Below are 25,341 nucleotides of genomic sequence, written 5' to 3' on the forward strand. Positions count from 1 at the left end.
TGTAGGAGGACACAGACAGGATGTAGGAGGAGGACACAGACAGGATGGAGGAGGACACAGACAGGATGGAGGAGGAGGACACAGACAGGATGGAGGAGGACACAGACAGGATGGAGGAGGACACAGACAGGATGGAGGAGGAGGACACAGACAGGATGGAGGAGGACACAGACAGGATGGAGGAGGAGGACACAAACATGATGGAGGAGGAGGACACAGACAGGATGGAGGAGGAGGACACAGACAGGATGGAGGAGGTGGAAACAGACAGGATGGAGGAGGAGGACACAGACAGGATGGAGGAGGACACAGACAGGATGGAGGAGGAGGACAGACAGGATGGAGGAGGAGGACACAGACAGGATGGAGGACGTGGACACAGACAGGATGGAGGAGGACACAGACAGGATGGAGGAGGAGGACACAGACATGATGGAGGAGGAGGACAGACATGATGGAGGAGGAGGACACAGACATGATGGAGGAGGAGGACACAGACATGATGGAGGAGGAGGACACAGACAGGATGGAGGAGGAGGACACAGACATGATGGAGGAGGAGGACACAGACAGGGTGGAGGAGGAGGACACAGATAGGATGGAGGAGGAGGACACAGACAGGATGGAGGAGGAGGACACAGACAGGATGGTGAGGAGGACACAGACATGATGGAGGAGGAGGTCAGACAGGATGGAGGAGGACACAGACAGGATGGAGGAGGAGGACACAGACATGATGGAGGAGGAGGAAACAAACATGATGGAGGAGGAGGACACAGACATGATGGAGGTGAGGACACAGTTTGATGGAGGATGAGAGGTTTTGACATGATGGAGGAGGCTGGACACAGACAGGAGCTGGAGGAGGAGGACACAGACAGGATGGAGGAGGAGGACACAGACAGGATGGAGGAGGAGGACACAGACAGGATGGAGGAGGACACAGACAGGATGGAGGAGGACACAGACAGGATGGAGGAGGACACAGACAGGATGGAGGAGGAGGACACAGACAGGATGGAGGAGGAGGACACAGACAGGATGGAGGAGGACACAGACAGGATGGAGGAGGAGGACACAGACAGGATGGAGGAGGAGGACACAGACAGGATGGAGGAGGGGGACACAGACAGGATGGAGGAGGACACAGACAGGATGGAGGAAGAGGACACAGACAGGATGGAGGAGGAGGAGGAGGACACAGACAGGATGGAGGAGGACGACAGACAGGATGGAGGAGGAGGACACAGACAGGATGGAGGAGGACGACACAGACAGGATGGAGGAGGACGCCACACAGGAGGAGAGGATGGGGAGGACAGAAACACAGGGGGAGAGGATGGGGAGGACAGACACACAGGGGGAGAGGATGGGGAGGACAGACACACAGGGGGAGAGAATAGGGAGGACAGACACACAGGAGGAGAGGATGGGGAGGACAGACACACAGGGGGAGAGGAATGGGGAGGACAGACACACAGGGGGAGAGGATGGGGAGGACAGACACACAGGGGGAGGGGATGGGGAGGACAGACAGGATGGAGGAGGACACAGACAGGATGGAGGAGGAGGACACAGACAGGATGGAGGAGGAGGACACAGACATGATGGAGGAGGAGGACACAGACATGATGGAGGAGGAGGACACAGACATGATGGAGGAGGAGGACGCAGACAGGATGGAGGAGGACACAGATAGGATGGAGGAGGAGGACACAGACATGATGGAGGAGGAGGACACAAGCATGATGGAGGAGGAGGACACAGACATGATGGAGGAGGAGGACACAGACATGATGGAGGAGGAGGACACAGACATGATGGAGGAGGAGGACACAGACAGGATGGAGGAGGAGGACACAGACAGGATGGAGGAGGAGGACACAGACAGGATGGAGGAGGAGGAGGGGGACACAGACAGGATGGAGGAGGACGACACAGACAGGATGGAGGAGGACACAGACAGGATGGAGGAGGACACAGACAGGATGGAGGAGGAGGACACAGACAGGATGGAGGAGGACGACACAGACAGGATGGAGGAGGACGCCACACAGGAGGAGAGGATGGGGAGGACAGACACACAGGGGGACAGGATGGGGAGGACAGACACACAGGGGGGAGGATGGGGAGGACAGACACACAGGGGGGAGAGGATGGGGAGGACAGACACACAGGGGGAGAGGATGGGGAGGATAGACACACAGGGGGAGAGGATGGGGAGGACAGACACACAGGGGGAGAGGATGGGGAGGACAGACACACAGGGGGAGAGGATGGGGAGGACAGACACACAGGGGGAGAGGATGGGGAGGACAGACACACAGGGGGAGAGGATGGGGAGGACAGACACACAGGGGGGAGGATGGGGAGGACAGATACACAGGGGGAGAGGATGGGGAGGACAGACACACAGGGGAGAGGATGGGGAGGACAGACACACAGGGGGAGAGGATGGGGAGGACAGACACACAGGAGGAGAGGATGGGGAGGACAGACATGGGGGGGAGAGGATGGGGAGGACAGACACACAGGGGGAGAGGATGGGGAGGACAGACACACAGGAGGAGAGGATGGGGAGGACAGACACACAGGGGGAGAGGATGGGGAGGATAGACACACAGGGGGAGAGGATGGGGAGGACAGACACACAGGAGGACAGGATGGGGAGGACAGACACACAGGGGGAGAGGATGGGGAGGACAGACACACAGGAGGAGAGGATGGGGAGGACAGACACACAGGGGGAGAGGATGGGGAGGACAGACACACAGGGGGAGAGGATGGGGAGGACAGACACACAGGAGGAGAGGATGGGGAGGACAGACACACAGGGGGAGAGGATGGGGAGGACAGACACACAGGAGGAGAGGATGGGGAGGACAGACACACAAGAGGAGAGGATGGGGAGGACAGACACACAGGAGGAGAGGATGGGGAGGACAGACACACAGGGGGAGAGGATGGGGAGGACAGACACACAGGGGGAGAGGATGGGGAGGACAGACACACAGGAGGAGAGGATGGGGAGGACAGACACACAGGGGGAGAGGATGGGGAGGATAGACACACAGGGGAGAGGATGGGGAGGACAGACACACAGGGGAGAGGATGGGGAGGACAGACACACAGGGGAGAGGATGGGGAGGACAGACACACAGGGGGAGAGGATGGGGAGGACAGACACACAGGGGGAGAGGATGGGGAGGACAGACACACAGGGGGAGAGGATGGGGAGGACAGACACACAGGGGGAGAGGATGGGGAGGACAGACACACAGGGGGAGAGGATGGGGAGGATAGACAACAGGGGGAGAGGATGGGGAGGACAGACACACAGGGGGAGAGGATGGGGAGGATGGACACACAAATGGTAAAGACAAACGGGGAGAGGAAAGAAGGAGAGAGGAAGAGGGAAAGAAGGAGAGAGGAAGAGGGAGAGAGGAAGAGGGAGAAAGGAAGAAAGAGAGACGAAGAGGGAGACACAGACAGGATGGACGAGGACGGACACAGGAGGAGAGGATGGGGAGGACAGACACACAGGGGGAGAGGATGGGGAGGACAGACACACAGGGGGAGAGGATGGGGAGGATGGACACACAGGGGGAGAGGATGGGGAGGACAGAAACACAGGGGGAGAGGATGGGGAGGACAGACACACAGGGGGAGAGGATGGGGAGGACAGAAACACAGGGGAGAGGATGGGGAGGACAGACACACAGGGGGAGAGGATGGGGAGGATGGACACACAAATGGTAAAGACAAACACAGACCCAGAAACACACACATTCAACAAGTAATGGGAGCAATGGGGTGCAAACCACATATACACATTCACACACATGAGAGTGAGGAATTGATGGGCAGTGTGGATGGGATGGGCAGTGTGGATGGGATGGGAAGTGTGGATGGGATGGGCAGTGTGGATGGGATGGGCAGTGTGGATGGGATGGGCAGTGTGGATGGGATGGGCAGTGTGGATGGGATGGGCAGTATGGATGGATGGGCAGTGAGGATGGGATGGGCAGTGAGGATGGGATGGGCAGTGAGGAATGGATGGGCAGTGTGGATGGGATGGGCAGTGTGGATGGATGGGCAGTGTGGATGGGATGGGCAGTGTGGATGGGATGGGCAGTGTGGATGGGATGGGCAGTGTGGATGGGATGGGCACACGGAGGAATGGATGGGCAGTGTGGATGGGATGGAAAAAGTGTGGATGGGATGGGCAGTGTGGATGGATGGGCAGTGTGGATGGGATGGGCAGTGTGGATGGGATGGGCAGTGTGGATGGGATGGGCAGTGTGGATGGGATGGGCAGTGAGGATGGGATGGGCAGTGAGGAATGGATGGGCAGTGAGGATGGGATGGGCAGTGAGGAATGGATGGGCAGTGCAGTTGCAAACAAAGGTGAAAAGCACAGAAGGACATAATGGACACACGGACAAAAAGAGAGGGAGAGGGACACAGAAAGGAGAAAAAGAGAGGGAGAGGGACACAGAAAGGAGAAAAAGCGAGGGAGAGGGACACAGAAAGGAGAAAAAGAGAGGGAGAGGGACACAGAAAGGAGAAAAAGAAAGAAGATTTTTTTTAACAAACCTCAAAGTAGCAGCAATGGACAACAAGTCAGAATACAAAGATCATGACAGAATGCCGTGACAGATAAACGAAAAAGAGAGGAAGAGAGAGAGAGAGGAAGAGAGAGAGAGGAAGAGAGAGAGAGGAAGAGAGAGAGAGGAAGAGAAAGAGAGGAAGAGAGAGAGGAAGAGGGAGAGAGGAAGAGAGAGAGAGAGAGAGGAAGAGGGAGAGAGGAAGAGAGAGAGAGGAAGAGAGAGAGAGGAAGAGAAAGAGAGGAAGAGAGAGAGAGGAAGAGAGAGAGAGGAAGAGGGAGAGAGGAAGAGAGAGAGAGAAGAGAGAGAGAGGAAGAGAAAGAGAGGAAGAGAGAGAGGAAGAGGGAGAGAGGAAGAGAGAGAGAGGAAGAGAGAGAGAGGAAGAGAAAGAGAGGAAGAGAGAGAGAGGAAGAGGGAGAGAGGAAGAGAGAGAGAGGAAGAGAGAGAGAGGAAGAGAAAGAGAGGAAGAGAGAGAGAGGAAGAGAGAGGAAGAGAGAGAGAGGAAGAGAGAGACAGGAAGAGAAAGAGAGGAAGAGAGAGAGAGGAAGAGAGAGAGAGGAAGAGAAAGAGGAAGAGAAAGAGAGGAAGAGAGAGAGGAAGAGAGAGAGGAAGAGGGAGAGAGGAAGAGAGAGAGAGAAAGAGGGAGAAAGGAAGAGGGAGAGAGGAAGAGAGAGAGAGAGAGAGGAAGAGGGAGAGAGGAAGAGAGGAAGAGAGAGAGAGGAAGAGGGAGAGGGGAAGAGGGAGGAAGGAGGAGAGAGAGAGGAAGAGAGAGAGGAAGAGGCAGGGAGGAAGAGAGAGAGAGGAAGAGGGAGGGAGGGAGGAAGAGAGAGAGAGGAAGAGGGAGGGAGGAAGAGAGAGAGAGGAAGAGAGAGAGAGAGAGGGGGAGAGGAAGAGAGAGAGAGGAAGAGGGAGAGAAGAAGAGGGAGAGGAAGAGAGAGAGAGAGAGGAAGGGAGAGGAAGAGAGAGAGAGAGAGGAAGAGAGAGAGGAAAAGAGAGAGAGGAAGAGGGAGAGAGGAAAGAGAGAGAGGAAGAGGGAGAGAGGAAGAGAGAGAGAGGAAGAGAGAGAGAGGAAGAGGGAGAGAGAAAGAGTGAGAGGGAATAGAGAGAGGAAGAGAGAGAGAGGAAGAGAGGAAGAGAGAGAGGATGAGGGAGAGGAAGAGAGAGAGGAAGATAGAGAGAGAGAGGAAGAGAGAAAGGAAGAGAGAGAGAGAGGAATAGCAAGAGAGGAAGAGGGAGGAATAACGAGAGACGAAGAGGGAGAGAGAGGAAGAGAGAGAGAGGAAGAGGGAGAGGGGAAGAGGGAGGGAGGAAGAGAGAGAGAGGAAGAGAGAGAGAGGAAGAGAGAGAGGAAGAGGGAGAGAGGAAGAGAGAGGAAGAGGGAGAGAAGAAGAGGGAGAGGAAGAGAGGGAGAGGTAGAGAGAGAGGAAGTGAGAGAGAGGAAGAGGGATAGAGGAAGAAGGAGAGGAAAGAAGGAGAGAGGAAGAGGGAAAGAAGGAGAGAGGGAAGAGAGAGAGGGAAGAGAGAGAGGAAGGAGTTAGAGAGAGAGGAAGAGGGAGAGAGGAAAGAGAGAGAGAGATAGAGGAAGAGGGAGAGAGGAAGAGAGAGGAAGGAGAGAAGAAGAGGGAGAGGAAGAGAGGGAGAGGAAGAGAGAGAGGAAGAGAGAGAGAGGAAGAGAGAGAGGAAGAGGGAGAGAGGAAGAGAGAGGAAGAGGGAAAGAAGAAGAGGGAGAGGAAAAGAGGGAGAGGTAGAGAGAGAGGAAGAGAGGAAGAGAGAGAGAGAGGAATAATGAGAGAGGAAGAGGGAAAGCGGGAGAGAGAAGGAGGAAGAGAGAGAGAGAAGAGGGAGAGAGGAAGAGAGAGGAAGAGCAAGAGAAGAAGAGGGAGAGGAAGAGAGAGAGAGAAGAGGGAGAGAGGAAGAGCAAGAGAAGAAGAGGGAGAGGAAGAGAGGGAGAGGAAGAGAGAGAGGAAGAGATAGAGGAAGAGAGAGGGAGGAAAGAAGAGGGAGAGAGGAAGAGAGAGAGGAAGAGGGAGAGGAAAGAAGGAGAGAGGAAGAGGGAAAGAAGGAGAGAGGAAGAGGGAGAGAGGAAGAGAGAGAGAGGAAGAAGGAGAGAGGAAGAGGGAGAGGGAAGAGAGAGAGGAAAGAGTTCGAGAGAGAGGAAGAGGGAGAGAGGAAGAGAGAGAGAGGAAGAGGGAGGGAGGAAGCGAGAGAGAGAGGAATAACGAGAGAGGAAGAGGGAGAGCGGGAGAGAGAGAGAGGAAGAGAGAGAGGAAGAGAGAGAGAGGAAGAGAGAGCAAGAGAGAGAGGAAGAGAGAGAGGAAGAGGGAGAGAGGAAGAGGGAGAGAGGAAGAGAGAGAGAGGAAGAAGGAGAGAGGAAGAGAGAAAGAGGAAGAGGGAGAGGAAAGAAGGAGAGAGGAAGAGGGAAAGAAGGAGAGAGGAAGAGGGAGAGAGGAAGAGGGAGAGAGGAAGAAAGAGATGAAGAGGGAGAGAGGAAGAGAGAAAGAGGAAGAGAGAGAGGAAGAAGGAGAGAGGAAGAGGGAAAGAAGGAGAGAGGAAGAGGGAGGGGGAAGAGGGAGAGAGGAAGAAAGAGAGAGGAAGAGGGAAAGAAGGAGAGAGGAAGAGGGAGGGGGAAGAGGGAGAGAGGAAGAAAGAGAGAGGAAGAGAGAGAGAGGAAGAGGGAGAGAGGAAGAGAGAGAGAGGAAGAGAGAGAGGAAGAAGGAGAGAGGAAGAGGGAGAGGAAAGAAGGAGAGAGGAAGAGGGAAAGAAGGAGAGAGGAAGAGGGAGAGAGGAAGAGGGAGAGAGGAAGAAAGAGATGAAGAGGGAGAGAGAGAAGAGAGAAAGAGGAAGAGAGAGAGGAAGAAGGAGAGAGGAAGAGGGAAAGAAGGAGAGAGGAAGAGGGAGGGGGAAGAGGGAGAGAGGAAGAAAGAGAGAGGAAGAAAGAGAGAGGAAGAGAGAGAGAGGAAGAGGGAGAGAGGAAGAGAGAGAGAGGAAGAGAGAGAGGAAGAAGGAGAGAGGAAGATGGAGAGGGAAGAGGGGGAGAGGAAGAGAGAGAGGAAGAGGGAGAGCGGGAGAGAGAGAGAGGAATAGAGTGAGAGGAAGAGGGATAGAGGAAGATAGAGGAAGAGGGAGAGAAGAATAGGGAGAGGAAGAGAGGGAGAGGAAGAGAGAGAGGAAGAGAGAGAGGAAGAGGGAGAGAGGAAGAGGGAAAGGAAGAGAGAGAGAGGAAGAGAGAGAGGAAGAGAGAGAGAGGAAGAGAGAGAGAGGGAGAGGAAGATAGAGAGGAAGAGAGAGGAAGAGAGAGAGAGGAAGAGAGAGAGGAAGAGAGAGAGAGGAAGAGGGAGAGAGGAAGAGGGAGAGAGGAAGAGGAAGAGAGGAAGAGGGAGATAGGAAGAGAAGAGAGAGGAAGAGAGAGAGGAAGAGAGGAAGAGAGAGAGAGGAAGAGAGAGAGAGGAAGAGAGAGAGATGAAGAGGAAGAGAGAGAGAGGAAGAAGGAGAGAGGAAGAAGGAGAGAGGAAGAGGGAGAGAGGAAGAGGGAGAGGAAGAGAGAGAGGAAGAGAGAGAGGAAGAGGGAGAGAGGAAGAGGGAGAGAGGAAGAGAGAGAGAGGAAGAAGGAGAGATGAAGAGGGAGAAAGAGAGAGGAAGAGGGAGAGGGGGAGAGGAAGAGAGATAGAGGAAGAAGGAGAGATGAAGAGGGAGAAAGAGAGAGGAAGAGGGAGAGGGGGAGAGGAAGAGAGATAGAGGAAGAGAGAGAGAGGAAGAGAGAGAGAGGAAGAGAGAGAGAGAGAGAGGAAGAGGGAGAGAGGAAGAGGGGGAGAGGAAGAGAGATAGAGGAAAGAGAGAGAGGAAGAGAGAGAGGAAGAGAGAGAGAGGAAGAGAGAGAGAGGAAGAGAGAGAGAGGAAGAGAGAGAGATTAAAGAGAGAGAGGAAGAGAGAGAGAGGAAGAGAGAGAGAGGAAGAGGGAGAGAGGAAGAGAGAGAGATAAAGAGGAGAGAGGAAGAGAGAGAGAGAGGAAGAGAGAGAGGAAGAGAGAGAGAGGAAGAGAGAGAGAGGAAGAGGGAGAGAGGAAGAGAGAGAGAGGAAGAGAGAGAGAGGAAGAGGGAGAGAGGAAGAGAGAGAGGAAGAGGGAGAGAGGAAGAGGGAGAGAGAGAGAAACAATGAGGGAGCAACGAGAGAAAATGAACAAAGAAAGGGAGAAGAGCTGAATAATCTAATGTTAAAGCAGGATAATAACGTGTCTGGCTAACACGGATTACTAAACATGACAGGCACTGCCAGGACCAACTGTCTCTCTCCCACAGTGTGTGTGTGTCTGTGTGTGTGTGTATATATATATATGTTTTCAGTGTACCAACTGTTAGTGATGATGTGTTAGTGTGTGTGTGTTTGGGACAGTCTAGATAGTCTGTTCAACTCTCTTCGTTTGGCCAGTCTGGGCTCTCATTAGGTCATTTCCCATAAGCCTCAGAGATCAGTGATGCCTGCAAGAACCAGGAGAGAGTAGTCATGTCACAGTTAGGGCTTGTGGGTGTGTTAGGGTGTGATATAAAGGCAGAGTGTTGAATGCTCTATGTGTGTGTTGAAAGCGGTGTGCACATTGAAGTAAGTGTTTTTATTGATATCGCTGTGTGTGTGTGTGTGTGTGTGTGCGTGTGTGCGTGTGTGCGTGTGTGAGTGTGTGCGTATGTGTGTGTGTGCGTGACTCAGTGAGCGCTGACTCAGTGATTTGGACCCTGAAGTACACTCTTAGATAAAAGGTGTGATCTAGAAACTAAAAGGTTTCTTCGGCTGTCCCCTTAGGAGAACCTTTTGAAGAACCTTTTTGGTTCGAAGAACCCTTTTGGGGTCCATGCAAAACTCTTTCCACAGAAGTGGTTCTACCTGGAACCAAAAGGGGTTCTACCTGGAACCAAAAAGGGTTCTACCTGGAACCAAAAAGGGTTCTAGCTGGAACCAAAAAGGTTTCTTCAAATGGCTTCCCTATGGGGACAGCCGAATAACGTTATTGGAACCCTCAAGCTGGAACACTCAAGCTTCATTGACTTAAGGTTCTCCTTACATCCAAAACCAACCTCAGTGATTTGTGTGTGTATGTGTGTGTATGTGTGTGTATGTGTGTATGCTTTATTCACACCCAGAGTACTTGTCCTCTCATCAGAAGCAACCAACGAAGCTACTGAGTTTAGACATAGAGAGAGCACCACTAGACTGTTAAAGAGAGGCTTGCTACTGCTGCTGCTGTGCGTGTGTGTGTGCGTGTGTGTGTGTGTGTGTGTGTGTGTGTGTGTAATGCTCAGTGCAGAATGATGGGGTAGTGCGTAGCGTGGCTCTGCTACATTAGCCCCCCAGCACAGCTCATTGCCTTAGTGCCATCCACATCCCCACAGCTTCATAAAATTGCACTAACACTAATGACAACATGGACGGAATGTGTGTGTGTGTGTGTGTGTGTGTGTGTGTGTGTGTGTGTCTGTCTGTCTGTCTGTCTGTCAATCTCTGTTTCTGAAGCCCATTGAAGCCCATTTACGTAGAAGCCTACTCCCCAATAGGGGCAGTATTTGCAAGGGGGAGGGATGGATTTGATTGCATGTTGATGTGTGTGAGTGATCATGTCATCACAGGTCCATGGAGGGGAGAGAGAGATCAAATACATTTGCAGGGAAATGAAAGCATGGATTTGGCTGGGAGCACATTGAGTATGTTTACATGTCCACTAATAATTTGATATTAAACTGATTATGGCAGCAGGCCGATTAAACAATTTACTCTGCTAATCAGAGTCAAAATGGAAGTAAGCACTCCCCGATTAAAACAGCCAGTCTTCTGATCTTTAGAATTATTAAGATTATTAGGACATAAACATGTTCAAGCCTCCATCTGATTGCATGAGTGAAGTGAGCAAAAGAAAAAGTACATTAAACTCTATATGTGTCTGAACTCAGAATCAAATAGGCTTCACAGTAATAACATGGCTGCTATGGTAGAACGTTTATATTCGTTGCCAATTTTCTGCATTTAGGTTGTGTCCCATCAGGTAGCCTGATTCCAGTTGTTTCCATGTCAACAGAATTATTAGGGAAGTCATTATTCTTGTAAATCTTTTAAACGTTTTAATCATAAACTATTAAATTCATTTGACTGCATGTAACCATGCTCATTGAAATCGACAATCTTTGGATGAATACCAATGGCAAATCACTGCTGATGGAATTACAGACCAGGGAACAGAAGAAACTTCTCTACTGTACTGTGGGTGTGTATCGGTGTGTGTGTGTGTACATTCTGTTAAGGAATCATATGGAGACGCTATGCGTGGAGCATGACCTCAGTCTATTTCTAAATTCTCTACGCATTATAAATCCCTAAACATTATCAGAATCCTTTGTCAATCATTTCATCCCGGAAGACAGTTCAACAGTAGCTACTAGATCTATCTTAATTCAACGCCTCTAAGTAGACAGAGTGGAATTTATGCCATTGATGTTGACACCCCTTGACGTTTGAGTCTCTACAATGCATGGTAAATGGAAACATGTGTGGGAGTGTTTGTACAGTGGAACACAAGGCCTCGGTCTAGATCCAATAAAAGGTCATGAAGGGTCGTCTGCTCCTGTTGTAGAAAGCCTCTTCACTCGCTCATTAACATATGTGGAGAGTTAAATGGATACAGCTGCTGCCTATCGGTGTTTGTGTGTGTTCAGGGTTATTTGAAAGAGAGTTCAACGCATACAAGCGTACGTGTGTCTCTCTTTGTGTGTCTGCTTCTTTGTGAGACTCCTCTTTCTCCATCAGATCTCTTCTAAGCGTAAAAAGCCTGAATCCATAGACATAGAATCACTGGAACAACCACATCATTTTGCTCCAGAGAGGAGCAGCGGTCTACGGCACTGCATCTCAGTGCTAGAGGCGTCACTACAGACCCTGGTTCATTCCCGGGCTGTATCACCACCGGCCATGATCGGAGGTCCCATAGGGCGGCACACAATTGGCCCTGCGTCACCCGGGTTAGAGGAGGGTTTGGCCGGGGTAGGCGGTCATCGTAAAATAAGAATTTGTTCTTTACTGACTTGCCTAGTTAAATAAAGGTGAAATAAAAACAAACAAAAAAATAATGAAAACACACGAAATTTTTTTTAAGTAGATGGTCAATGAATGGTGTCTGTTGCTGAGAGTAGATGGTCAATGAATGGTGTCTGTTGCTGTGAGTAGGTGGTGAATGAATGGTGTCTGTTGCTGTGAGTAGGTGGTGAATGAATGGTGTCTGTTGCTGTGAGTAGGTGGTCAATGAATGGTGTCTGTTGCTGTGAGTAGGTGGTCAATGAATGGTGTCTGTTGCTGAGAGTAGGTGGTCAATGAATGGTGTCTGTTGCTGAGAGTAGGTGGTCAATGAATGGTGTCTGTTGCTGAGAGTAGGTGGTCAATGAATGGTGTCTGTTGCTGTGAGTAGGTGGTCAATGAATGGTGTCTGTTGCTGTGAGTAGGTGGTCAATGAATGGTGTCTGTTGCTGTGAGTAGGTGGTCAATGAATGGTGTCTGTTGCTGTGAGTAGGTGGTCAATGAATGGTGTCTGTTGCTGAGAGTAGGTGGTCAATGAATGGTGTCTGTTGCTGAGAGTAGGTGGTCAATGAATGGTGTCTGTTGCTGAGAGTAGGTGGTCAATGAATGGTGTCTGTTGCTGTGAGTAGGTGGTCAATGAATGGTGTCTGTTGCTGTGAGTAGGTGGTCAATGAATGGTGTCAATGAATTGCGTTGTTGAGTAGATGGCCAATGAATGGTGTCTGTTCTGAGAGTAGATGGTCAATGAATGGTGTCCGTTGAGTAGATGGTCAATGAATGGTGTCTGTTGCTGTGAGTAGGTGGTCAATGAATGGTGTCTGTTGCTGTAGGTGAGAGTAGATGGTCAATGAATGGTGTCTGTTGCTGTGAGTAGGTGGTCCATGAATGGTGTCTGCTGTGAGTAGGTGGTCCATGAATGGTGTCTGTTGCTGTGAGTAGATGGTCAATGAATGGTGTCTGTTGCTGTGAGAGGTGGTCAATGAATGGTCTGTTGCTGTGAGTAGATGGTCAATGAATGGTGTCTGTTGCTGTGAGTAGATGTGAATGAGGTGGTCTGTTGCTGTGTAGGTGGTCCATGAATGCTGTCTGTTGCTGTGAGTAGGTGGTCCATGAATGGTGTCTGTTGCTGTGAGTAGATTGTCCATGAATGGTGTCTGTTGCTGTGAGTAGATGGTCCATGAATGGTGTCTGTTGCTGAGAGTAGATGGTCCATGAATGGTGTCTGTTGTTGAGGTGGTCCATGAATGGTGTCTGTTAATGTGAGTAGAAGGTCAATGAATTGTGTAGGTTGCTATGAGTAGATGGTTAGTGAATGGTGTCTGTTGTTGAGTAGTAGATGGTCCATGAATGGTGTCTGTTGCTGTGAGTAGGTGGTCCATGAATGGTGTCTGTTGCTGTTGAGTAGGTGGTCCATGAATGGTGTCTGTTGCTGTGAGTAGATGGTATATGAATGTTGTCTGTTGCTGTGAGTAGGTGGTCAATGAATGGTGTCTGTTGCTGTGAGTAGGTGGTCAATGAATGGTGTCTGTTGCTGTGAGTAGGTGGTCAATGAATGGTGTCTGTTGCTGAGTAGGTGGTCAATGGTGGTCAGTAGGTGGTCAATGAATGGTGTCTGTTGCTGTGAGTAGGTGGTCAATGAATGGTGTCTGTTGCTGTGAGTAGGTGGTCAATGAATGGTGTCTGTTGCTGTGAGTAGAGGTGGTCAATGAATGGTGTCTGTTGCGTTGTTGAGTAGATGGTCAATGAATGGTGTCTGTTGCTGAGAGTAGATGGTCAATGAATGGTGTCTGTTGCTGTGAGTAGATGGTCAATGAATGGTGTCTGTTGCTGTGAGTAGATGGTCAATGAATGGTGTCTGTTGCTGTGAGTAGATGGTCTGTGAGTAGATGGTCAGAATGGTGTCTGCTGCTGTGAGTAGATGGTCAATGAATGGTGTCTGTTGCTGTCAATGAAGAGAGTAGGTGGTCAATGAATGGTGTCTGTTGCTGAGAGTAGGTGGTCAATGAATGGTGTCTGTTGCTGAGAGTAGGTGGTCAATGAATGGTGTCTGTTGCTGAGAGTAGGTGGTCAATGAATGGTGTCTGTTGCTGAGAGTAGATGAATGGTGTCTGTTGCTGTGAGTAGGTGGTCAATGAATGGTGTCTGTTGCTGTGAGTAGATGGTCAATGAATGGTGTCTGTTGCTGTGAGTAGATGGTCAATGAATGGTGTCTGTCAATGAATGTGTCTGAGTAGATGGTCAATGAATGGTGTCTGTTGCTGAGAGTAGGTGGTCAATGAATGGTGTCTGTTGCTGAGAGTAGGTGGTCAATGAATGGTGTCTGTTGCTGTGAGTAGATGGTCAATGAATGGTGTCTGTTGCTGTGAGTAGATGGTCAATGAATGGTGTCTGTTGCTGAGAGTAGATGGTCAATGAATGGTGTCTGTTGCTGTGAGTAGGTGGTCAATGAATGGTGTCTGCTGCTGTGAGTAGGTGGTCAATGAATGGTGTCTGTTGCTGTGAGTAGATGGTTAATGAATGGTGTCTGTTGCTGTGAGTAGATGGTCAATGAATGGTGTCTGTTGCTGTGAGTAGGTGGTCCATGAATGGTGTCTGTTGCTGTGAGTAGATGGTCCATGAATGGTGTCTGTTGCTGTGAGTAGATGGTCCATGAATGGTGTCTGTTGCTGAGAGTAGATGGTCCATGAATGGTGCCTGTTGTTGAGAGTAGATGGTCCATGAATGGTGTCTGTTAATGTGAGTAGAAGGTCAATGAATTGTGTAGGTTGCTGTGAGTAGATGGTCCATGAATCATGTCTGTTTCTGATGGTCCATGAATGGTGTCTGTTGTTGAGAGTAGATGGTCAATGAATGGTGTCTGTTGCTATGAGGAGATGGTTAGTGAATGGTGTCTGTTGTTGAGAGTAGATGGTTCATGAATGGTGTCTTTTGGTGTGAGTGGGGCTGTGGTGGTCATGACATTTTGTCAGCTGGAAAAGACTGCTGGTGTCACGGTATTTGACCGTTAATTAACATAAACACATTTAGCATCTCCAGGCCTCCACACATATAAACTGCTGATGCCTTTGGAACAGCTACATTTAAAACTGTCTAATAAATCAATTTAATATAAACCATCATAAAAACATTCCATTATATTTTTAAGTCAGGTCAACAATAAACAAAATATGTTATAAAGAAAATGTATTTCAGAATAACAGAACATGAGTAAGCCTACTGTATGTTATCTGGCTATCCTACATGCCATAGGCTGTAGGCTTGTTCATTTAGCTGGATCCTGGACTTCCTGACGGGCCGCCCCCAGGTGGTAAGGGTAGGCAACAACACATCTGCCACGCTGATCCTCAACCCTGGGGCTCCTCAGGGGTGCGTGCTTAGTCGTCTCCTGCACTCCCTGTTCACCCACGACTGCGTGGCCAAACACGACTCCAATACCATCATTAAGTTTGCCGACGACACAGCAGTGGTAGGGAGGAAGAGAGAGACTTGGCAGTGTGGTGCCAGGACACCATCCTCTCCTTCAGTGTGAGCAAGACAAAGGAGCTGATCATGGATTACAGGAAAAAGGGGAGCCGAACGTCATTCTCATTGACGAGGCTGAAGTGGAGTGAGGCTGAAGTGGAACGGGTAGAGAGTTTCAAGTTCTTTGGTGTCCACATCACCAACACACTATCATGGTCCAAACACACCAATACAGTCGTGAAGAGGGCACAACAACATCTTTTTCCCCTCAGGAGACTGAAAAGATTTGGCATGGGTCTCCAGATCCTCAGAAAGTTCTACAGCTGCACCATCGAGAGCATCCTGACTGGTTGCATCACCACCTGACCGTATTGCGCTACATAGGGTAGTGCGTACGGCCCAGTACATCACTGGGGCCAAGCTTCCTGCCATCTCGGACCTATATACCAGGCGGTGTCAGAATAAGACCCAAAAAATTGTCAAAGACTCCAGTCACCCAAGTCTGCTTCCGCATGACAAGCAGTACCAGAGCTTCAAGTCTAGGTCCAAAAGGCTCCTTAACAGCTTCTAATCCACAAGCCATAAGACTGCTGAACAATTAATCAGATGGCTACATAGACTATTTACATTGACCCCCCCCCCCTTTGTTTTTACACTGCTGCTACTCACTGTTTATTATCTATGCATAGTCACTTTAACTCTACCTACATGTACAAATGACCTTGACTAACCTGTACCCCTGCACATTGACTCAGTACCGGTACCCCCTGTATATACTGTAGCTTCCTTATTGTTATGTCATTTTCTTGTGTTACTTTGATTAGATTTTTTTACATTAGTTTATTTAGTAAATATTTTCTTAACTCTATTTCTTGAACTGCATTGTTGGTTAAGGGCTTGTAAGAAAGCATTTCACTGTAAGGTCCTACTACACCCGTTGTATTCGGCGCATGTGACAAATAACATTTGATTTGATTTGATTTGAAGATATGCTTTTACCTTAACTCAATAAAATAGAAAGGATGTTTTTCTCGTTTCAGAGCGAGAACGCTGATGAAGTGGCCATGTTGAGAAAAAAGGGATCATTTGAAACGGGTCCTATATGCTAGATTTAGAGTTGTTTGGCAACTTAAGTTGTGAATGATACAAAACTTAATGTCTTAGAAATGAAAACGTATATGGGCTGCATGATGTGACTATAGCCTATTGATTTGAGAAAGTAGTAAAAAAAGCTTGTTTAAATGTTCCTTCCCTCAGGCTGCGCAGCTGTTCTCTCAGCAAGTGGTCATATGTAAAATCAGGGAGGGGAAAAAGACATGGAGGCTGTGCTCTTTCCCGCCAGTCCGTTTTTCAACGATGCCTGGTAGACTACTTCGTTTTTACAGCTGTACTTAATATGAGCAGCTGAGAAATAAATATAACAACACTTAATTCACCCCATGCATCAACCACTGTTTGAGGAGCTCTCGCTGCGGGACAGGTGATATTCCACCCTAACTCTGTATGCCAGGGGCTCCCCAGCCCTGTTCCTCTGCAGCTACCCAGGGCTTCATTTGGAAAACCAAGTGAAATTGGTAATACTGTCACCGCAACACACCTAATGGATGGTCCATGTATGATGTATGTTAGCGTGAGACAGACAGGCAGACAGTTCTGGTTCTACAGCTCTAAGTCGAGTCTACCTACCCAGCTCTCTGCTTTTTAGACTTGTCAGAGATGCCATCTCGAGACATGAGCTTGTTGAAGACCACAATACCGATTAGCATGTTCATCTGAAAGGGATAGAGAGAGACAGAGAGAGAGAGATTCAGGTTAAGCATTAAGATCTGAGACAAGACTCTGCCAACTATAATCTCTTCGATTCCCAGACTGAACAGTCTAAAATGGGATTTGGCTTTGGTGGACAGGGTTATGAGTGTACGCGTGGTGTGTGTGTGTGTGTGTGTCAGGGGGTGGTAGAGTTGAAGTGAGCAGATCCCGAGTCTAACCCCCTTTGTCCCCACCGTGCCCCCTTTAGGACTGAGTTCTACTGAGTGTCCTTACAACTTTGATCCCTGACCCACTGGTACACATTACACACACACACACACACAGATTAAGCATGCGCAAGCACACACACACACCATTGCGCGCACGACACGCACACCCACACACCCCAGCCAAGCTTCGTCACGAGTGCTTTTCCATTGGGAAATCCTGCCCATGTTAGAGATTTTCCACGCCAGTGACATGTCCCTCTTCATCCTGACCCCGTTTGCTCTCTCCCTCCCTTCTCTACCTCCTTCTTTCCCTCTCTCTCTAACGCTATCTCTATGTCCAATCTTTCTCTCTCCCCCACCTTCTCTTTTCTCTCCTTCCCTCCACCCTATCCTTCCCTCTACCCTTCTCTCCCTCCCTTCTCCCTTAACTCTCATTTCCTCTACCCTTCTCTCCTTTCCTTTACCCTTCTCTCCTACCCTCTACCCTTCTCTCCTACCCTCTACCCTTCTCTCCTTTCCTTTACCCTTCTCTCCTACCCCCTACCCTTCTCTCCTTTTCTTTACCCTTCTCTCCTACCCCCTACCCTTCTCTCCTTTTCTTTACCCTTCTCTCCTACCCTCTAACGTTCTCTCTATCTTTCTCACCTGACTCTAAAGTAGCCCTCCCAATCCCTCTACAATCTCTCCACTCTCTTTAAGAGTGTCTGTCTACTCCCACAGACTGCCATAGAAGCTTGTTTCTTCACCTTAAGAAAAGAAAAGGAGTCCACTGGAACATAGTCCAGATCAGTGATCATTAATCCTTGACCTCAGTCTATTTTCACCGCATACTGTGTTTTTCCATACAAACCTTTGTCTCTACTCCACTGAGCACTTTAGTGTATTGATACATCTGCAACATTTCTTTTTAATTTAATTTCTTCCACGTTGTCCGTAGTAATCTTCATGTTTACTGCACTGAGCACACCACTGATATTTCATTTCCAACCATAAATCTGTCTTCCACGTTGTCCGTAGTAATCTTCATGTCTACTGCACTGAGCACACCACTGATATTTCATTTCCAACCATAAATCTGTCTTCCACGTTGTCCGTAGTAATCTTCATGTCTACTGCACTGAGCACACCACTGATATTTCATTTCCAACCATAAATCTGTCTTCCACATTGTCCGTAGTAATCTTCATGTCTACTGCACTGAGCACACCACTGATATTTCATTTCCAACCATAAATCTGTCTTCCACGTTGTCCGTAGTGATCTTCATGTCTACTGCACTGAGCACACCACTGATATTTCATTTCCAACCATAAATCTGTCTTCCACGTTGTCCGTAGTAATCTTCATGTCTACTGCACTGAGCACACCACTGATATTTCATTTCCAACCATAAATCTGTCTTCCACGTTGTCCGTAGTAATCTTCATGTCTACTGCACTGAGCACACCACTGATATTTCATTTCCATAAATCTGTCTTCCACGTTGTCCGTAGTAATCGTCATGTCTACTGCACTGAGCACACCACTGATATTTCATTTCCAACCATAAATCTGTCTTCCACGTTGTCCATAGTAATCTTCATGTCTACTGCACTGAGCACACCACTGATATTTCATTTCCAACCATAAATCTGTCTTCCACATTGTCCGTAGTAATCTTCATGTCTACTGCACTGAGCACACCACTGATATTTCATTTCCATAAATCTGTCTTCCACGTTGTCCGTAGTAATCTTCATGTCTACTGCACTGAGCACACCACTGATATTTCATTTCCATGAATCTGTCTTCCACGTTGTTCGATGCTTTAACCTGCGTCTTTCCTTCATGTTGACATTCCCGTCATGTACGACCTCGTTGCCCTGGGAGACAGCGGTCTCAAGCTCCGTTATTTGCCGAAGGCTAGATTCATTTTTTTTTTCATTAATTAGACGGTCATCCTAAGGAGGCCTGTGTTACTCTGATGTAACTTGTCTCAATTACATCTGTTTGTCTGAGGGGGCTCTCCAAACACAACATGAGGGGAGCAGGGACACACGCACACACACACACACACACACACACACACACACACACACACACACACACACACACACACACACACACACACACACACACACACACACACACATCTGGATTATTGAGAATGTGTGTGTATTGACACAGGGATTCACACTGAATACAGTCAGTAATTCTACAGACAGCCATGCAGAAGAGATCTAAACTCAGCAATAAACGTCCTCTCACTGTCAACGGCATTTATTTTCAGCAAACTTATCATGTGTAAATATTTGTATAAACATAACAAGATTCAAAAACTGAGACATAAACTGAACAAGTTCCACAGACATGTGACTAACAGAAATTGAATAATGTGTCCCAGAACAAAGAGGGGGTCAAAATCAAAAGTAACAGTCAGTATCTGGTGTGGCCACCAGCTGCATTAAGTACTGCAGTGCATCTCCTCCTCATGGACTGCACCAGATTTGCCAGTTCTTGCTTTGAGATGTTACCCCACTCTTCCACCAAGGCACCTGCCAGTTCCTGTCTTGCAGGAAATCACGCACAGAACGAGCAGTATGGCTGGTGGCATTGTCATGCTGGAGGGTCATGTCAGGATGAGCCTGCAGGAAGGGTACCACATGAGGGAGGAGGATGTCTTCCCTGTAATGCACAGCATTGAGATTGCCTGCAATGACAAGTTCAGTCCGATGATGCTGTGACACACCGCCCCAGACCATGACGGACCCTCCACCTCCAAATTGATCCCGCTCCAGAGTACAGGCCTCGATGTAACGCTCATTCCTTCGATGACAAACGCGAATCCGACCATCACCGCTGGTAAAAGGAATTGCTATTTACAGATGAATAATTTGTGTTTAGTGAGTCCACCAGATCAGAGGTACTAGGAATGACCAGGGATGATCTCCTGATAAGTTTGTGAATTTGACCATTTTCCTATCAAAATGTAATCAGTACTTTTGGGTGTCATGAAAAATGCATCGATTAAAAAGTACATTATTTACTTTAGGAATGTAGTGAAGTAAAAATTGGCAAAAAAATATATAAATAAGAAAGTGAAGTACAGATGCCCCAAAAAACGACTTTAGTACTTTAGTACTTTAAAGTATTTTCACTTAAGTACTCTAGGGAGTTTTTCCTAGCCATGTAATGAGTAATTTTGGGTGTCGGGAAAAATGTATGGAGGAGAAATTACATTATTTTCGTTTGGAATGTAGTGAAGTGAAAGTTGGCAAAAATATAAATACTAAAGTAAAGTAACATACAGATTCCCCCAAAAACGACTTAAATAGTACTTTACTTAAGTACTCTAGGGAGTTTTTCCTAGCTACATACATCTGTATTGCTTGCTGTTAGGCATTTTAGGCTGGGTTTCTGTATAGCACTTTGTGACATCAGCTGATGTAAAAAGAGCTTTATGAATACAATTGATTGAATTTGATTGATTTACATCACTAGACACAGGTAACTCTAGATACATCACTAGACACAGGTAACTCTAGATACATCACTAGACACAGGTAACTCTAGATACATCACTAGACACAGGTAACTCTAGATACATCACTAGACACAGGTAACTCTAGATACATCACTAGACACAGGTAACTCTAGATACATCACTAGACACAGGTAACTCTAGATACGTCACTAGACACAGGTAACTCTAGATACATCACTAGACACAGGTAACTCTAGATACATCACTAGACACAGGTAACTCTAGATACATCACTAGACACAGGTAACTCTAGATACATCACTAGACACAGGTAACTCTAGATACATCACTAGACACAGGTAACTAGATACATCACTAGACACAGGTAACTCTAGATACATCACTAGACACAGGTAACTCTAGATACGTCACTAGACACAGGTAACTCTAGATACGTCACTAGACACAGGTAACTCTAGATACGTCACTAGACACAGGTAACTCTAGATACATTCACTAGACACAGGTAACTCTAGATACATCACTAGACACAGGTAACTCGAGACTAGATACAGGAACTCAAATCACTAGACACAGGTAACTCTAGATACATCACTAGACACAGGTAACTCTAGATACATCACTAGACACAGGTAACTCTAGATACATCACTAGACACAGGTAACTCTAGATACGTCACTAGACACAGGTAACTCTAGATACGTCACTAGACACAGGTAACTCTAGATACGTCACTAGACACAGGTAACTCTAGATACATCACTAGACACAGGTAACTCTAGATACATCACTAGACACAGGTAACTCTAGATACATCACTAGACACAGGTAACTCTAGATACATCACTAGACACAGGTAACTCTAGATACATCACTAGACACAGGTAACTCTAGATACATCACTAGACACAGGTAACTCTAGATACATCACTAGACACAGGTAACTAGATACATCACTAGACACAGGTAACTAGATACATCACTAGACACAGGTAACTCTAGATAGCTTGAGATCACTAGACACAGGTAACTCTAGATACGTCACTAGACACAGGTAACTCTAGATACGTCACTAGACACAGGTAACTCTAGATACGTCACTAGACACAGGTAACTCTAGATACATCACTAGACACAGGTAACTCTAGATACATCACTAGACACAGGTAACTCTAGATACATCACTAGACACAGGTAACTCTAGATACATCACTAGACACAGGTAACTCTAGATACATCACTAGATGCACACAGGTAACAGAGGGTAGTCTAGATACATCACTAGACACAGGTAACTCTAGATACATCACTAGACACAGGTAACTCTAGATACATCACTAGACACAGGTAACTCTAGATACATCACTAGACACAGGTAACTCTAGATACATCACTAGACACAGGTAACTCTAGATACATCACTAGCTAACCATGTGTATGTGACAAATAAAATTTGATTTGATTTGATTTGATTTGATTTGATTTGATTTGATTTGATTTGATTTAGACACAGGTAACTCTAGATTATCACTAGACAGCAGGTAACTCTAGATACATCACTCTAGATACATCACTAGACACAGGTAACTCTAGATACATCACTAGACACAGGTAACTCTAGATACATCACTAGACACAGGTAACTCTAGATACATCACTAGACACAGGTAACTCTAGATACATCACTAGACACAGGTAACTCTAGATACATCACTAGACACAGGTAACTCTAGATACATCACTAGACACAGGTAACTCTAGATACATCACTAGACACAGGTAACTCTAGATACATCACTAGACACAGGTAACTCTAGATACATCACTAGACACAGGTAACTCTAGATACATCACTAGACACAGGTAACTCTAGATACATCACTAGACACAGGTAACTCTAGATACATCACTAGACACAGGTAACTCTAGATACATCACTAGACACAGGTAACTCTAGATACATCACTAGACACAGGTAACTCTAGATACATCACTAGACACAGGTAACTCTAGATACATCACTAGACACAGGTAACTCTAGATACATCACTAGACACAGGTAACTCTAGATACATCACTAGACACAGGTAACTCTAGATACATCACTAGACACAGGTAACTCTAGATACATCACTAGACACAGGTAACTCTAGATACATCACTAGACACAGGTAACTCTAGATACATCACTAGACACAGGTAACTCTAGATACATCACTAGACACAGGTAACTCTAGATACATCACTAGACACAGGTAACTCTAGATACATCACTAGACACAGGTAACTCTAGATACATCACTAGACACAGGTAACTCTAGATACATCACTAGACACAGGTAACTCTAGATACATCACTAGACACAGGTAACTCTAGATACATCACTAGACACAGGTAACTCTAGATACATCACTAGACACAGGTAACTCTAGATACATCACTAGACACAGGTAACTCTAGATACATCACTAGACACAGGTAACTCTAGATACATCACTAGACACAGGTAACTCTAGATACATCACTAGACACAGGTAACTCTAGATACATCACTAGACACAGGTAACTCTAGATACATCACTAGACACAGGTAACTCTAGATACATCACTAGACACAGGTAACTCTAGATACATCACTAGACACAGGTAACTCTAGATACATAGACACAGGTAACTCTAGACACAGGTAACTCTAGATACATCACTAGACACAGGTAACTCTAGATACATCACTAGACACAGGTAACTCTAGATAGACACATCACTAGACACAGGTAACTCTAGATACATCACTAGACACAGGTAACTCTAGATACATCACTAGACACAGGTAACTCTAGATACATCACTAGACACAGGTAACTCTAGATACATCACTAGACACAGGTAACTCTAGATACATCACTAGACACAGGTAACTCTAGATACATCACTAGACACAGGTAACTCTAGATACATCACTAGACACAGGTAACTCTAGATACATCACTAGACACAGGTAACTCTAGATACATCACTAGACACAGGTAACTCTAGATACATCACTAGACACAGGTAACTCTACTAGACACAGGATAGATTCATCACTAGACACAGGTAACTCTAGATACATCACTAGACACAGGTAACTCTAGATACATCACTAGACACAGGTAACTCTAGATACATCACTAGACACAGGTAACTCTAGATACATCACTAGACACAGGTAACTCTAGATACATCACTAGACACAGGTAACTCTAGATACATCACTAGACACAGGTAACTCTGAAATAAACCGCTAGTGGCAAATAAAGTATTAAATTATTCACTTTGTCGTATTTATCTTCCTGCTGTCTTCAAGTAATGGTGAGGATCTGGAGCAGTAAACGAGTTGCTAATGCCGCGTTCAAATCAACTGGGAACTTGGAAATCTCCGACTTCCGACTTCATTACATTCAAGACCAATGGGAACGGTCATCATCCAACTCAAAATTCCAAGTCTGAAAGTCGGGCATCTTTCTAGAGCTCTGAATTTCCAACCTGAAGATCATTGACATCATGATTTGACTTTGTTATTTTCGGAGTTCCCTGTTGTCTTGAAAGGACCATATTTCAACCATCTGGTGTCATTTAAACAGTGTTTATTCCTAACCCCTATCTGACCTGTATGACAGGCAGAAGAAATACATAATGGAAAGTATTTTAAATTCAGAGTTGGGTCAATGCCTAGGACTCTCGACAGACATCCAGACTGACCAATGACAATAGGGATAAAAGGTACCTACCAATACGATGACAGCTGCAGGTCCAACAAATGCGTAGAGAAGCCCGCCTTCCAAGGACAGCCAGCAACTAAAAGAACGCAGAGGAACAGACAGGAAGTTATTAACAATAACATACAACTTCTTTAAAATACACTTCGTTCTGTGTTTCATTTTCCCAATGACTAGTTCCTATGTATGAGATACTTTTCTATTTCTCTTCAGGGGGTTCTTTCCAAATACTTTACGTAGGGGATTCAAATCCATAAAGTAAACATAAACATTTCTTCGTTTGTGAAATCACTTCAAACAAATGGCCCTAAGTGGACTGCAAAAACACATGAAGGTTGAAAGGTGAAAATGTGTACTCACTAGCTGGGTGTACCGTAACCTCTGGCTCGAGTGAAACCTACTGACACAGCAACCACCAGGGCTGGGAGACCTGAGAGAGAGAGAGAGAGAGAGAGAGAGAGAGAGAGAGAGACAGAGAGAGAGAGAGACAGAGAGGGAGAGAGAGAGAGAGAGACCGAGAGAGACAGAGAGGGAGAGAGAGGGAGAGAGAGAGACAGACAGAGAGAGAGACAGAGAGAGAGAGACAGACAGAGAGAGAGAGAGACAGAGAGACAGAGAGAGAGAGACAGAGAGAGAGAGAGAAATAAGAGAAAGACAAGTAACAGAGAGAGAGAGAGAGAGGATGATATAACAGCAAGAGAACATCCCCTTGACAATATAGCCATTTCACTGCTATTTCACAACCATTAGCTGACCAGCTTGTGACTGTAGACTGAAAATGTTCCTCCTCCTTTCTCTCTCTTGATTAATGAATGTATCTATGACTTATAGGGTTAACCCGAGGCGGTAGAAGTAGACCTAGTATGGATCAGAGTTCACCATCACGGGTAAGACAGCCGTGGTTAGGATTCTCTTCTGTGCTGCAGTGTTCTTCCTTGGGCTATTGACCTCTATGCAGAGTGTGTGTGTGTGTGTGTGTGTGTGTGTCTGTGTGAGTCAA

General features: G+C 47.0%; 1 protein-coding gene across 1 annotated transcript in view; it reads right to left on the reverse strand.

Annotated features, from left to right (window-relative positions):
• Positions 1-25,341, reverse strand: part of LOC112240222 (adhesion G protein-coupled receptor B2-like) — a 199,434-nt gene that overhangs the window by 66,737 nt on the left and 107,356 nt on the right. Inside the window, exons 13-15 of the mRNA XM_042309838.1 lie at positions 24,702-24,771; positions 24,354-24,420; positions 16,806-16,891 (exon numbers count right to left, since the gene is read on the reverse strand). Coding sequence (XP_042165772.1) covers positions 16,806-16,891; positions 24,354-24,420; positions 24,702-24,771 — 223 coding nt within the window. The remainder of the gene's footprint in view (positions 1-16,805; positions 16,892-24,353; positions 24,421-24,701; positions 24,772-25,341) is intronic.

This window comes from Oncorhynchus tshawytscha, linkage group LG31 (genome assembly GCF_018296145.1).
Source record: "Oncorhynchus tshawytscha isolate Ot180627B linkage group LG31, Otsh_v2.0, whole genome shotgun sequence".
NCBI classification, from domain to species: Eukaryota; Metazoa; Chordata; class Actinopteri; order Salmoniformes; family Salmonidae; genus Oncorhynchus; species Oncorhynchus tshawytscha.